The sequence below is a fragment of the Glandiceps talaboti genome, chromosome 3 (genome assembly GCF_964340395.1).
Source record: "Glandiceps talaboti chromosome 3, keGlaTala1.1, whole genome shotgun sequence".
In the NCBI taxonomy this organism is placed as follows: Eukaryota; Metazoa; Hemichordata; class Enteropneusta; family Spengelidae; genus Glandiceps; species Glandiceps talaboti.
In genome coordinates, this window is record NC_135551.1 from 10461972 (window position 1) to 10479202 (window position 17231).

Sequence of the window (17231 nt, forward strand, 5' to 3'; positions counted from 1 at the left end):
TTAACACCAAGTTAAATGAAATAACAAAACGCGTACACAAATTTCGTTGTTTGGAAATAAATTTATTGCAATAAGTTAGGGGACTTTTGTATCTATTCAAATTGCATGCTGGGATATGTATGGCGGATGATTTGATCATAGTTGGTATCTCTCCTCGAACTGTCTGAGAAAATATTTCACAAACTGAGGGATAGACCTTGTTTTAACACTTACACTTTACCACATTATTCGGTTACACTATGGAAAGAAAGAAAAAGAGTTTTTCCAAAATGGAATTTGACGAGAAGTTCGAACAGTTTATGAAGGAGGTAAGTTTACGTTAACTGCACAGTTCATTTGTGTTTTGATTGTTGCGGACAAGTTGCAACAAGCGCATATACATGTACGTTACAGCCGTCCAACACGTTTTAAGAAAGGAAACATAATTTTTTTCTTACAAAATTTATATTAAAATAACATTGCAGTTTGAGCTATTTTGACTTTTAGTTTGACACCAAATCACAGACACGTCATTCGACTTTTCATCGAAATAAAGTTCTGACTTCTGTTGACATCTCGTACATGTACAATGTACATGTGTGCTAGTAGTACTGAATTCTGTAACGTTATACATGCATTGATGTACATGTACATGTGCATAGTCCTGCTTGCAGACGGAGTAAGTCGTTCCTTCCTTCTCTAGTCCTGTTTGCAGACGGAGAAGGTCGTCCCTTCAAACGCAGGACTAACAACATGTACATAGTCCTGCTTGCATACGACATGTACGAGTACACATGTACGTCATCCCTTCTTGAGGGTTATGTCATTGTCAGTACAGCAGTCTAGACCCGTACACCGTCTGCAAGCAGGACAAACATGTGCACTGCTTGCAGAGATCATGGAGTACGATTCTGATTATTTGGAGAGGCCCAATGACTAAGTTATTTTACAGTCAAGACCCGATTTTACTCCGTCTACAAACACTGCAGGACTAGTGCAACATCAATTTCTCCATCCTGTTTCACATGTATTGGTAAAATTAAGTCCATTTATTAATTTATTTATGAATATCAATTTTCTTGTAGTCACAAAAATGTAATCATATCTCCATTTAAAAGACAAATATATATTATCCAATATTGTATGTATACAACGTCATACAGTACTTGAAATCTTTGTAATAAAGAGACAGGACATTGTGTACTTCTCTTTGTATTCATTAACTAATTTAGTGCATACCTAGAAAAAAAAGTTGTTTGGTTCCAGTTACCCGACCCCACCTAGTTTTTCTCTGCCAACCCTGAACTTTTTTTTACGTGTTTGAGAAAAATAATCATGAAAATTGTGAAGTCTCGCAAGAAATAGTGGACTTGGAAACTGACATCATCTAATAAAAAGACAATAACAAAATGTTCTTCCTGTCTATAATAGCTGTACATATAATGAGAGTAAACCAATAACACAGAAACCATTTGGAAAACACATAACTACCTGACCTAGACACACACACCTGAACAAAAAAATACAATAAACTAAAAATAAAAAATCTACCTACCCCATCTATTCTAAAATTAAGTGTATTCGCAACCACACAATTAAAAAAAAATGTCAACTAATTATACAGCTTTGTTTAAATCAGTTGCAATGAGAAATGATGATTTAATTTTTAAATATTTTGAACAGTCTATGTCTGATCATGATGACTCGGTCGACTCGGAAGCATTCAATCAGTTACTTGGCAGTGGAAGAACATCAGCTAGAGGTAAATCTAAGGACTTACCATGGTGGGCACAGGATACTGATGAAGATGAAACACCACGTGGAACAGGTATGTAATTTTAGATATTGACTGATATTCTTCAGTGGTATACTACTAGTATATATGTACTTGTACAATTCTTATTGTATATTGTAGCATTGTAAAACAACAACAACAACAACAACAACAACAACAACAACAACAACAATGAAAACATGACAAATGAAATGTATCAATGTTTATGACATAGTTTAGATAAAGGTGACGGTCTCACTGGGGATAACAGTGCTCAATGTACTATTTATATGATATCAGTCTAAGAGTTACAAATTGCAACTCATCAGTTTCACACTCTTGCAATCTTCAGACTATTGTACATGTATATATACAACTGTATATGTGTGTATACATATAACACACACATACACACACACACACACACACACACACACACACACACACACACACCCTTCATAACACAATGCGGCATACTCAAAGAATAAGGGGTGTATATTTTCTTTGACTTTATTGCTGTATTTCCTCAGGTTTCTCAATTCATTATACCACGAATAAAATTAAAAATTGCTGGAAAATAAAGTATTTCAGGGTGCTATGGAATAAACTACATCTGTAGTTCATTATGGTTTTGTGTATTTATTTTTAAAACTGACATCTGAGTTATTATAATTATAATTTACCAGTTGTTAATATAATATTTCACTTTTCACCTTTCAGGTCATAGTTGGTTGAAACCAAAGAAGAAAGTTGAAGAGAAGAAAGAAGAGACGCCAACTTTTAAGAAAAAGGTGATTTAAAGTTTTCAGTCAATTAATTAATTAATCAATCAATCAATCAATTTATTAATTAATCAATCAATCATACATGTATACAATCATATCAATGTCAGACATCCTTCTATGGTTAGATAATATACAAAATAGGCTAATGAACACCAAATTGATAGCAAGGCAATATGGTAACACAAACAGCTTAATTGGTGAAATAATGTTGTACTCCCCACCTGTCGTATCTTAAGTTATAACCTATGTAAAGTTTGTACAATGTCCTGTTTTCATCTATAAATGTTTTTTTTTCTTTGTTTTGTCAAGTTTTACCTCATTACTTACATATCTTTGTTTGACAATGTACAAAAATGTAACTGTTTCTTCCTTTGTTTATGAAATTAAAAAAAAAAGAAAAAAAAGTTTGTACAATGTACGTGTGTAACTTGAGACTGTAAGTCATTTGATCCACCAAGCGGGTGAAAATATAATATTAATATTTTCCTATGCAGGTGACTGTTAGGGAGGATGTTGGAATGAGTAAAGACAGCTTAGAAGATCAAAACCATGTGACAGGTATGTATATAGTAGTATGTCTATATATGTCAAGTTGTAATCTATGTGTATAATTATATGCCTCTGAGTGTGGCTTTGCTGTAAGTTGTGTTCAACTACCCATTTCGGAATCCTCATTTTACCATTTTTTTGACAAGACTGAATTGCATAATTCATCCGTTGTTGTTCCCAGTAGTTTGGTAGGGAAGGCATTCTGGAAAAATAAATGATTACACACATCCACTGCATAATGTACTGTTGTGATTTTGTTCCATACATATGCATGTACTATATTGCACTTGATCAGTCGATCTTTTCTATTCAAAGACCTATTCAGTGTAGTATCTTGGATACATGTTAGAATCCTGTAAATCCTCTACTAGGTATGAATTCAGTTTGTCATCAACTTATTCTTTCAGGGGCATCTGGAGTACTTCCTCAAGACAAACCACCTGTAGGGTGAGTTGTTTATCTATCATTGATTTTATAATTAAATAATGCAGATATTCTGTCATCACTAAGTGTACCCATGGTGTCATTATACAAGTAACACTGAAATAAAGCACTTTCTCTATGTACTACACTCATTTATAACATTCATATCAAGTGTAAAAGTATACTGTTTAAATTGGTTTGCTAGAGCATGTGGTCTTTCTAATGTGGTCAATTAGCAAATGAAACAGTATACTTTTACCGTTGATATGGATGCTCTAAATGATTGTGGTACATACAGAAAATGCTTAACTTTGGTGTTATGGGTTGTATTAGCAAATGTAACAGTATACTTTTACACTTGATAAGGGTGCTCTAAATGATTGTGGTACATACAGAAAATGCTTAACTTTGGTGTTATGGGTTGTATTAGCAAATGTAACAGTATACTTTTACACTTGATAAGGGTGCTCTAAATGATTGTGGTACATACAGAAAATGCTTAACTTTGGTGTTATGGGTTGTATTAGCAAATGTAACAGTATACTTTTACACTTGATAAGGGTGCTCTAAATGATTGTGGTACATACAGAAAATGCTTTACTTTGGTGTTATGGGTTGTATTAGCAAATGAAACAGTATACTTTTACACTTGATGTGGATGCTATAAATGATTGTGGTACATATAGAAAATGCTTTACTTTGGTGTTATGGGTTGTATTAGCAAATGAAACTATACTTTTACACTTGATATGGATGCTATAAATGATTGTGGTACATAAGAAAACCCTTCACTTTGGTGTTATGGGTTGTATTAGCAAATGAAACAGTATACTTTTACACTTGATATGGATGCTATAAATGATTGTGGTACATATAGAAAATGCTTTACTTTGGTGTTATGGATTGTATTAGCAAATGAAACAGTATACTTTTACACTTGATATGGATGCTATAAATGATTGTGGTACATATAGAAAACCCTTCACTTTGGTGTTATGGATTGTATTAGCAAATGAAACAGTATACTTTTAAACTTGATATGGATGCTATAAATGATTGTGGTACATATAGAAAATGCTTTACTTTGGTGTTATGGATTGTATTAGCAAATGAAACAGTATACTTTTAAACTTGATATGGATGCTATAAATGATTGTGGTACATACAGAAAATGCTTTACTTTGGTGTTATGGGTTGTATTAGCAAATGTAACAGTATACTTTTACACTTGATAAGGGTGCTCTAAATGATTGTGGTACATACAGAAAATGCTTTACTTTGGTGTTATGGGTTGTATTAGCAAATGAAACTGTATATGTTTACACTTGATATGGATGCTATAAATGATTGTGGTACATACAGAAAACGCTTTACTTTGGTGTTATGGGTTGTAGTTTAGTTTGTAATCTTATTCCGTCACTCAAAATCATAATGTAAGCTGATAACAGTAATGCGTGAACTAAAGACAGACTGAAATAGAAGTAAGTGTGACAAGAGTATAAGTTTATCAATATATATATAATGTGGTTTAGATATTATATTAAGTAATAAGCAATGTCTTGTGTTTGTATCTCATTATAGGTTGTCCTCTGATATGTATTCTGAGGATACCATGACATCTACAGGAAGAGGTACAGTTCATTTTATATTTCCTTGAATATACATTTGTATATCACTTTAGGGTATTCGTCTAATCTGAAAAGTGTTCCTGCTTTTGAATTTGAATACAGTCAGGTTAAAGTCTTTATTATTACTTGGTAAAGTAAAAACTTTAAGTGAAGAAGTCTGGATAATTTCATAAAGTAGATAATTCAGTTGTATGGTTTCTTTTATTATAAAGACTACATTTACAATGAAAATCACATGACTAGCATGAAAGGAATAGACACAACTGTGATACGACCACTTGGCGTGGATTGTTTGAATGGGACTTTGAAAAGAGTGTAATTGTTTATATACAGGGATCATATCACTTGAGGTTTTCTTGAATATCACAGTTGTGTCTGTTCCTTTCACCCTGGTCATGTGAATTTCATTGTATTAACTTGACAAAGTAGTAGTACTATGTTCTTTTGTTGTACATACAAATGTTCCAGATAGTGTTATATTATTTCTAGGGAGATTCACTGATTTCTTCTGAAATTGCTCCTCAATTTTCAATATTTTGATTGTAAATTATGTGTTTCTGTGTTGTCTATATAGAGCATACAAGAGTTCACCAGTCATCATGAAATGAATAGAGTTTGTTAATTAAATTGCATTTCTTTAGATCATGGACCTAGTCCTGGGGCAGAGACACTTGAAGAAGCTGCTGACAAGGAGAGGTTCTTCAAGGAGTTAGAAGAGAAAGAAGGCACTAAACACATAGACTATGGTAAACTAAATAAAGAAACTGATTTGTCTGGAACACTAGGAACTCTACATGGAAGTCGTACACTAGCAGGGTAGGTTGATTTCAATTAGTTGTATTTTACCCTTTCAATTCTCCACAATACACTGTCCCAAATGTATGCATTGCTGTCTTTGGGAACTTTACATGATTAATCCCATGAACTATAAAAACTATGATTCCAGTGTCTGCGAGCTCAGTGAACTTGGCTGTCTGACTTGACCTACTGGTTTGACAGTATAGCCCAGAGACTTAGCTATCTGACTTGACATACTGGCTTAACAGTATAGCCCAGAGAATTGGCTATCTGACTTGACAGTATTAGCCCAGAGACTTGGCTATCTGACTTGACATACTGGCTTGACAGTATAGCCCAGAGACTTGGCCATCTGACTTGGCATACTGGCTTGACAGTATAGCCTAGAGACTTGGCTATCTGACTTGACATACTGGCTTGACAGTATAGCCCAGAGACTTGGCTATCTGACTTGACATACTGGCTTAACAGTATAGCCCAGAGAATTGGCTATCTGACTTGACAGTATTAGCCCAGAGACTTGGCTATCTGACTTGACATACTGGCTTGACAGTATAGCTCAGAGACTTGGCTATCTGACTTGACATACTGGCTTGACAGTATAGCCCAGAGACTTGGCTATCTGACTTGACATACTGGCTTGACAGTATAGCCTAGAGACTTGGCTATCTGACTTGACGTACTGGCTTAACAGTATAGCCCAGAGACTTGGCTATCTGACTTGACATACTGGCTTAACAGTATAGCCCAGAGACTTGGCTATCTGACTTGACATACTGGCTTGACAGTATAGCCCAGAGACTTGGCTATCTGACTTGACATACTGGCTTAACAGTATAGCCCAGAGACTTGGCTATCTGACTTGACATACTGGCTTGACAGTATAGCCCAGAGACTTGGCTATCTGACTTGACATACTGGCTTAACAGTATAGCCCAGAGACTTGGCTATCTGACTTGACATACTGGCTTGACAGTATAGCCCAGAGACTTGGCTATCTGACTTGACATACTGGCTTGACAGTATAGCCCAAAGACTTGGCTATCTGACTTGACATACTGGCTTGACAGTATAGCCCAGAGACCTGGCTATCTGACTTGACATACTGGCTTAACAGTATAGCCCAGGGAATTGGCTATCTGACCTGACATACTGGCTTGACAGTATAGCCCAGAGACTTGGCTATCTGACTTGACATACTGGCTTGACAGTATAGCCCAGAGACTTGGCTATCTGACTTGACATACTGACTTGACAGTATAGCCCAGAGACTTGGCTATCTGACTTGACATACTGGCTTGACAGTATAGCCCATGACTTGGCTATCTGGCCTGACATACTGGCTTGAAAGTATAGCTCAGAGACTTGGCTACCTGACTTGACATATTAGCTCAAACGACATTTTCTATCCACGTATCTGTACTACTAAGTGTCTGTTGTCTTTCATGTCTTTTGAAGTGTTTCCTAATTTTTCTTATTTTACTATGTAGTATTGAAGAGAAAGATGAAGACGTTGATAGTACAAGTCAAAATACAGAAGAAAGACGAGTTGTCGATAGTCATTCACCAAAGGTAATCTTGTACAAGTGATAGAAATATTTACAATGCACATTACACGTGTCATATGAGATATCTAATTCATGAGAAAATAAAAAAGAAATTCAACAATTTCCATTTTTTGTGCACTTTATAATCGATACTGCTTAGATATTATATTCCCACACTGTTACGAAATTCACAGTCAGTTGTTAATGTTTTTTACTCATTAGATACTGTAAACCGGAATTTATGCCCCAAATACAGTCAGATTAGTATGTTTTTGTTTTCCAAGATTACTGAAACTATGCAATGTAAAATACATCTACAGTGTGAGAATACCGATAATATGACAGAACCCCATGAAACATGAGTGCAAGTGTTGTGTACTTGGGATACTTTGCACCTGTACTTTCACAAGCATAGTGAGTGAAAGTTACGCTCGTTAAAGTGCAGCAGAAAACACTGGACAAGCACTGGTGAAAATTCCCCAGAGTACTCCCTACCCACACTGGATCTCATGCATGGCATGCGCTCTGTTAGTGCGTTCACTCGATTTAGTGTGTAGCGAACTATTGCATCCTCATTTGCATATCATTTGCATGCAGGTATGTAATAATATTTTGGTATTGCACTACAGTGAAAATACCACTAGTATGGACATGCACCAGTGCAAGAAATCTCTGGTACAATGTACATATGTAATAATAACACAATATGTGGTTTATTCATTTATACAGGATGATAAGAAGCCTGGTTCAGGAGGAATGCTAGCTAAAGGTGGGTATAATAATATGTTAAATTACGTGGACATAATTTTGTAACAATATGTATGTATGTATGTATGTATGTGTTATGTGTATGTGTGTGTATATGTATGTGTGTGTATGTGTGTGTATGTGTATATATACATTTATATATATATATATATATATATTTATATACTTGTTGAACAGGTAGTAGTGTTTGAAGTCGGCCTTACTTCCGATCCCAAAATAAAATACTAATAAGCGACGTTTCAGTGCGTCTAGCACACCTTCTTCACGCTATGACAAACACATGATTACTAGCAAATAAACTACGCATGTCCGTACAAAAGGGAAACACACCATGTGATCAAAGGGAAATGTAGAATAGATTAATAAATGGTAAATAAAGAACATACTAGTCAGTTTTTTTATAATATAATTATATAATTTGTATGTAATCTTTTAAAGCAGCAGAAAAACATTTGTTTCACTACTAGACCAAAGATTTACTTTACCACAAGCTGTTTCTCCAAGTATGGACAATTATGGACTCTAACAATAGCTGTTTATGGTGCCCCCCCCCCCCCCCCCCCAAAAAAAAGGTGATGTTTGGGTTTAATTTGATTTTCTTTGTGTTTACAGTGTCATTATTGGATTCTATGGATTCTAGTCTTGGTACTATAAAACTACCTGGTAGTCATGACGACAAGTCTTCTAATAAAGGTAAGTGTTCTACTTCTATCAACTGTAAATAATGTTAGAAAATGGCAATGTTTTACGTTCATGTCATATGTCTTCAATGTATTCGTCTGTTGATTGGTATGCAGTTATGACTGATATGTAGGTTTATATAAGAGAGCCTTTGATGTCTTTGCAGACATATCAAAGGGTCACCGAAAGACTGCGTATCATACACATTTTATGGTCCCAAGAAAAATTTAGAGAGATAAGAAACAGGCTTCCCACAGACCACTCATTACAAATATAAACAACACCATCCGACCCCAACTGATAAACAGAAACACATACAACATCCTTGGAACAAAGAAGCTATTTAATGCCATCACATAATATGTCAAAATCTGGGCATGTAAAATGTCACTGCATGCTCAGATTTAACTTATACAAATTGAAACTAGCAAGAATTTGAATATGCTCGTTTTGTTCCCCGTGGTGACGTGTGTTCACATACAGTACATGCTTGTAGGCAGGAGTGTGGTATTGTTTATATTTGTAATGAGTGGTCTGTGGGAAGCCTGTTTCTTATCTACCTAAATTGTTTGTGGGAACATAAAATGTATGGTATCGCTTTCGGCGATCCTTCAATATTTCTGCTGTGATATGCCATATTTTAGTTAACATGCACTTTGCACAAGAGGTCACCTACGCAAAATCAGAGAAAATATATGGCGAAAATTTGGTCTTGGATGCCAACTGAAGGAAAGTACATTATACAAGAACCAATCAATAAAATAAATAATTTCACTGTAGATGCTAGTTTCCGAGTAAAATTTTGGATTTAGAATCGACATAATTGAAAAGTGTAACCACATACTTTGTACTGTGTGTGTGCATTTATCATTTACTCGACTCAGGTGGTGTCATTTATTTCTTTTGATTTACAACTGCCAAAACTCTGGTCAAAATGTATGCAAAAACTGACTTTATTGAAATGCTGACATTCATACCTGTTTGTGTTTACTTTGAGTAGGTCTATTAGATGCTGGTACAGCGACTGAGATGGAAGCACTGCATGGATTATTACAAAAGGCTGTACTATCACCTACAATGAAGCTAGATGATACAGGCACAGGTTCAGGTGAAAGACAATAATTTGCTCTCTATGATAGTGTTAGTCTACCTGCTAGACCTCGGATGTTCTTCCGATACAATACGACACACGACCGAACACTGCTATCGAGGATGGAACATTCAGGCAAAGCCCTCACTGCAAACTTTGTTCGCTTATGGTATTGAAAGAAGGCCCGAACATCTAGCAGCAAGACTATATGATAGTATGAAATCTAGGTTAAAACATGTGTACATCTTTCATTCAGTACTTTGCTGTCCACTGTGAAATGATTGTTGCAGGTTGTAGAGCGGAGTACAAATTCTGTTCAGCAGCTCTCTGTGTGATACAATCCCACAGAGAAACTAATAAGAAACTATGCACATGCTTACACTTTTAAGATAACAAGATTGAATGAATATAGTTTCTTGCAACATTTTCTACTAAATGAAATGAACTGACTTGCTACCGTGCAGATATCAAATACTGATGTCAAACAAATTGGCAACTGCATGTCTCTGTCTTGTTGCAGTACGTTGGTTGAAATAGTTTTATTTAATTCAGAGACTATGTAACAATAAATTGCGATCGTGCTCTCTTAAAGTGTAGCATGTGGAGTTTCGTATTGATTTCTGTGTGGCTGTATCAAACAGCCGTTGTGCGGTATTTTTGAATCCATTTGTATAAATTTTATAATCTTGGTATATACACCTTACAATATCTCCTCCCTTCCAAATGCCTGTAATCTCTTTTAATGACACAGTGAAACCACAGTTCCACCTCAATTATCAGGAAATACACATTTACCAAACGAATAGTCGAAACTTGGAACAATTTGCCTCACTCAGTAGTTACTTCACCATCGATTCACTATTTTGAACAGCACCTAGTTTTTGGAGAGGGCAAGCCATTAAATATGATTACGAAGCCAAATTACAGAACACATACAAGTCATCTTCTAAGGAACTCTCAACACTTGGGTCTGGACATATAGGCGTGTAAATACTGCACCCAGTGCATACCTATTAAGTAAATCTAAGTAAACAGTGAATAAAATATAATACATACAGTTTGTTTATGATCACTAGATGGTTTGATGAAGGAGGTGAAAGCTGCTTACAGGGCTTCTCTTGAAGCTGCAGAGAGAGAGGATGAGATGGATGGAGATGGTATTATTGCAGGGTCTATCAAAGACACCACTGATCTCAACAGAATGAACCAAAAATCTGACCAAGTCAGTCAGATGGAAAAACTGGGAAGAACTCAAACTATTGTAAGTACCAAAGGGACTGGGTCTCGTGGGTACGGCACACACGGCTTTGATTTAACACCTGCAGAACACTCTCACGGCTTTGACTTACAACCAGCTAGCAGTGAAAGTAGGGGCTTTGACTTGCAACCAGCTGTAACAACCCAGGAGAAACACGGCTTTGATCTGAATCCTGTGTCTGAGTACAGGGGATTTGACTTGCAGCCTGCATCTGAGAGCCAAGGATTTGACTTGCAGCCGGCAGCAGACACCAGAGGATTTCATCTCAGTCCAGCCCATGATGTCCAGAAGTTTGATTTGGATCGAGATGAAGCACCTGTGGAAGTAAGATTGGCTCTCTTTGCATGAATTAACTGTTCTGTGGTCTTGTGTTCTTATAATCCTGCATGTCTTCATGGTGTGTGTTTGTCTTGTTTTCATCACAGTGTGTTAATGTTGGTCTTTTTTTCTTTTTTGAAAGTTCACATCTGTTTGTTCAACTCTCTGTATTGGTTTTGTGTCTTCTTTGAAGGTCGACATGGTGTGTCATGTTCTCACCCGATTGACATTCCAGTGTACTATCTCACCTTATCCATATAAAACTTATAAGCATTCCATATGTCACTGTTCTCAAATCCAACATATCAGAAAGACTTTCTCACTTCACCAATATAATATTTCACTCGTATGGTGATCAAGATTTCATCCATCAAGCCAACATGTACCAATTTTGTCACAGAGTCTGTGTTGTGTCATATGTCACATGTTTCAGTAATTTATGGTAATTTCTGTTGAATTTTCGTCCCTCTGTGTCTGTTATTTTTTAGATCATTTTCTGTAAAAGTCTCAATTGTTGATTTGTGGATTTTAAAGACTTGAGATAATGTTATCCTGTATTTAATTCTCATCCTTCATTGTCTGGGATTTGTGTGAATTTTGTCATCATGTCACTTTATCACCATCTGTGAAATTTCTTATAATGACCCTATACAAAACGGTATCGTCTTGGTAATCATTATACATTTAATCTAGTGTTTCGGATCTTCAACAGACATTTCCTCTATTATATGCATTGAATTCTAACAATGTTAGTAACATGGTCATCAGCTCTATTATCAGTTGCATCGATTTGTTGCGTTGTGTTGTGTTGTCTTGTCTTGTCTTGTCTTGTGTTGTCTTGGAAGTTGATAATGTCTGTTACATTACATTAAATGGGCACAAGCTCAAGTTTACACTACAAAAATGTAGCCTTGATGCCAGACCCTTCGGGCTATTCTGTAGCTGTACTGCACATTGTAGGTTAGTGTTGACTGGCTCTATTTGATACAACATGCAGAAATCAATAAGAAACTGTATATGGATAGCAAGATTAAATGAATACAGTTTGTCTAAATAAAATGAACTACATGTAACATTCCACCATGTGGACATCAAGGCATTGGCACCAGTATGTCTACATCTTGTTGCAGTTCATTTATAAATGGTTTATTTTATTCAGACTAAATCATAAATGTAGCAAACAATTGCAATCTTGTTATCTTGCGTAGAATGTGCAGTTTCTTAATGGTTTATGCGCGATTGTATCAAATAGCACCAGTGAACAGTAAACTGCAATATGCTGTAATTGTATAACGCATACTGTTTACATGTAGCTCTATACATGTACATTTTGTAAATCATTGCATCTCACTGCACTGCATCAAATCGTATTATCTACACATCATTGCTCTTTGGGAAACATACATTATTATTTGTTTTCACATTTGATGTTAACAGCTTGCATGTTTTTGTTGTAAAATGTACATTTATTTCATGTCAATTATGTTTCCATGGTTACGTAATGTATCTTTTTGTTTTTGTTTTTTGTTTTTGTTTTTGTTTACTAATTGTGGACTGTTAATAATTGGGGTGTGTTTTGCTTATTATTGATATATCCTATGATTTAAATAATTTCTAAAACTGATAGTGATACAGAAATGGATTGAGTTTGCTAAATGTGTACCACTGTGTACCACAGTTATTATTCTTGTCCATTGCAAATGGTCAGTTTGTTCATCAAGATTAAAGTTATGATTGTATGTCTTCACCCGATCTGATTAAAATCTGATGTAGGGAACTTTGCCTGATTTCTTTATTTAGCACATACTTTAATTGTCATTTGTTCTTTTTTGTTCTGTGATCGTTTGGTACCTACATGTACATCTGACACAAAACTCGTAGGTGTTCTCGGACAAAACGAAAGTGCTGAGTGAATTTACTCGACAAATGAGAACATGTACATGTAATGCATCAAAACGTATGGGTACATTACTTCAGAACTCTCAAAACAAGGTAGAGCACAGAGTGCAGACAACGATGGTATCATCATTGTTTGGTGATTCTGTTTTTCTAATTTTGAATGTCGAGTGTTATATATTGTGAGATTCATTTTGGTTGGCTACACTTACATGTACATTGTAAGTACGAGATTCCGTACAAGAACACCTATGGTACATACAGTGATACACATTGTAGTGTGCCAGATGTATGTATCTGGTGCTCTCAGAACGAAAAAGAGAACAAGCGGGCATGTATTTTTTCATACAAATTTTTCTCTCAAAACATTAACTTTACGTTATGTACTGGTGTGATGAAACTATGTCATCTAAAATCTATGTTATAATATATTAATAAAAGTTAATATAATTATAAATTTTTAAAAAGTAAATACTATTTTCACCTTTCTAATTTTATATTGTCTCATTTCCATTTCAGGACAAACCCAAGAAACAACCGAGAACGATAAGAGTGACTCAACCCCGAACTAGATCTTCTAAAATACCAACAAAGACAGGTAAATTTGACTTAATGAAATTGTACTCAGACTGCAGAATGATTCAGTATGTTATTCTAAAGTAAGAAAACATAATCTTTACTTGAACGTGGTTTTGTTTCGGGCCCTCACAATGTAGGTTGTACAGGCAGAGGGCCCTTATTACCAAGATTTCTATACCAGTAAGGCAGTAACCCATATCCAGGCCAAGGTTTTATCATATACCGGTACCTGTCTGATATATAATTATTCAAGTATAGCTATATTACAATGGAGTAATCCTTCACATTATAAATTCTGTAAACAAATGAATTTGTTCTATTGCAGTGTATGATGGGAATAGAATAGAATAATTTGTTGGTAGAATGGTGATTGTCCAACCTTTACTGAAATGGAATAATCCTTCTCCTTAGTAATGTTTGTAAACAAATGACTTTGTTCTATTGCAGTGTATGATGGGAATAGAATAGAATAATTTATTAGTAGAATGGTTATTGTCCAACCTTTATTGAAATGGAATAATCCTTCTCCTTTGTAATGTTTGTAAACAAATGACTTTGTTCTATTGCAGTGTATGATGGGAATAGAATAGAATAATTTATTAGTAGAATGGTTATTGTCCAACCTTTATTGAAATGGAATAATCCTTCTCCTTTGTAATGTTTGTAAACAAATGACTTTGTTCTATTGCAGTGTATGATGGGAATAGAATAGAATAATTTATTAGTAGAATGGTTATTGTCCAACCTTTATTGAAATGGAATAATCCTTCTCCTTTGTAATGTTTGTAAACAAATGACTTTGTTCTATTGCAGTGTATGATGGGAATAGAATAGAATAATTTATTAGTAGAATGGTTATTGTCCAACCTTTACTGAAATGGAATAATCCTTCTCCTCAGTAATGTTTGTAAACAAATGACTTTGTTCTATTGCAGTGAATGATGGGAATAGAATAGAATAATTTATTAGTAGAATGGTTTATTGTCCAACCTTTATTGAAATGGAATAATCGTTCTCCTTCGTAATGTTTGTAAACAAAGGACTTTGTTCTATTGCAGTGTATGATGGGAATAGAATAGAATAATTTGTTGGTAAAATGGTTGTTGTCCAACCTTTATTGAAATGGAATAATCCTTCTCCTTAGTAATGTTTGTAAACAAATGACTTTGTTCTATTGCAGTGTATGATGGAAATAGAATAGAATAATTTGTTGGTAGAATAGTGATTGTCCGACCTTTATTGAAATGGAATAATCCTTCTCCTTAGTAATGTTTGTAAACAAATGACTTTGTTCTATTGCAGTGTATGATGGAAATAGAATAGAATAATTTGTTGGTAGAATAGTGATTGTCCAACCTTTATTGAAATGGAGTAATCCTTCTCCTTAGTAATGTTTGTAAACAAAGGACTTTGTTCTATTGTAGTGTATGATGGGAATAGAATAGAATAATTTGTTGATAGAATAGTGATTGTCCAACCTTTATTGAAATGGAATAATCCTTCTCCTTAGTAATGTTTGTAAACAAATGACTTTGTTCTATTGCAGTGTATGATGGAAATAGAATAGAATAATTTGTTGATAGAATGGTGATTGTCCAACTTTCTTGAAATGGAATAATCCTTCTCCTTAGTAATGTTTGTAAACAAATGACTTTGTTCTATTGCAGTGTATGATGGAAATAGAATAGAATATTTTGTTGATAGAATAGTGATTGTCCAACCTTTCTTGAAATGGAGTAATCCTTCTCCTTAGTAATGTTTGTAAACAAATGACTTTGTTCTATTGCAGTGTGTGATGGGAATAGAATAGAATATTTTGTTGATAGAATAGTGATTGTCCAACCTTTATTGAAATGGAACAATCCTTCTCCTTAGTAATGTTTGTAAACAAATGACTTTGTTCTATTGCAGTGTATGATGGAAATAGAATAGAATAATTTGTTGATAGAATAGTGATTGTCCAACCTTTATTGAAATGGAATAATCCTTCTCCTTAGTAATGTTTGTAAACAAATGACTTTGTTCTATTGCACTGTATGATGGAAATAGAATAGAATAATTTGTTGATAGAATGGTGATTGTCCAACTTTCTTGAAATGGAATAATCCTTCTCCTTAGTAATGTTTGTAAACAAATGACTTTGTTCTATTGCAGTGTATGATGGAAATAGAATAGAATAATTTGTTGGTAGAATAGTGATTGTCCAACCTTTCTTGAAATGGAACAATCCTTCTCCTTAGTAATGTTTGTAAACAAATGACTTTGTTCTATTGCAGTGTATGATGGAAATAGAATAGAATATTTTGTTGATAGAATAGTGATTGTCCAACCTTTATTGAAATGGAACAATCCTTCTCCTTAGTAATGTTTGTAAACAAATGACTTTGTTCTATTGCAGTGTATGATGGAAATAGAATAGAATATTTTGTTGATAGAATAGTGATTGTCCAACCTTTATTGAAATGGAATAATCCTTCTCCTTAGTAATGTTTGTAAACAAATGACTTTGTTCTATTGCAGTGTATGATGGAAATAGAATAGAATAATTTGTTGGTAGAATAGTGATTGTCCAACCTTTCTTGAAATGGAACAATCCTTCTCCTTAGTAATGTTTGTAAACAAATGACTTTGTTCTATTGCAGTGTATGATGGAAATAGAATAGAATATTTTGTTGATAGAATAGTGATTGTCCAACCTTTATTGAAATGGAACAATCCTTCTCCTTAGTAATGTTTGTAAACAAATGACTTTGTTCTATTGCAGTGTATGATGGAAATAGAATAGAATATTTTGTTGATAGAATAGTGATTGTCCAACCTTTATTGAAATGGAATAATCCTTCTCCTTAGTAATGTTTGTAAACAAAGGACTTTGTTCTATTGCAGTGTGTGATGGGAATAGAATAGAATAATTTGTTGGTAGAATAGTGATTGTCCAACCTTTCTTGAAATGGAATAATCCTTCTCCTTAGTAATGTTTGTAAACAAATGACTTTGTTCTATTGCACTGTATGATGGAAATAGAATAGAATAATTTGTTGGTAAAATGGTTATTGTCCAACCTTTATTGAAATGGAATAATCCTTCTCCTTAGTAATGTTTGTAAACAAATGACTTTTTTCTATTGCAGTGTGTGATGGGAATAGAATAGAATAATT

The 17231-nt window shown here is 34.5% G+C and overlaps 1 protein-coding gene across 3 annotated transcripts in view; it reads left to right on the forward strand.

Annotated features, from left to right (window-relative positions):
* Positions 1-122: 122 nt before the first annotated feature.
* LOC144454029 (centrosomal protein of 162 kDa-like) overlaps positions 123-17231 on the forward strand; it is a 37687-nt gene continuing 20578 nt past the window's right edge. For all 3 annotated transcript variants that reach the window (XM_078145436.1, XM_078145434.1, XM_078145435.1), the window contains exons 1-13: positions 123-308; positions 1663-1807; positions 2474-2544; positions 3033-3096; positions 3495-3534; positions 5092-5141; positions 5780-5954; positions 7427-7508; positions 8213-8252; positions 8864-8944; positions 9933-10040; positions 11099-11283; positions 14014-14092. In XM_078145436.1, the coding sequence (XP_078001562.1) occupies positions 240-308; positions 1663-1807; positions 2474-2544; positions 3033-3096; positions 3495-3534; positions 5092-5141; positions 5780-5954; positions 7427-7508; positions 8213-8252; positions 8864-8944; positions 9933-10040; positions 11099-11283; positions 14014-14092 (1189 nt within the window). In that variant the 5' untranslated portion in view covers positions 123-239. The remainder of the gene's footprint in view (positions 309-1662; positions 1808-2473; positions 2545-3032; positions 3097-3494; positions 3535-5091; positions 5142-5779; positions 5955-7426; positions 7509-8212; positions 8253-8863; positions 8945-9932; positions 10041-11098; positions 11284-14013; positions 14093-17231) is intronic.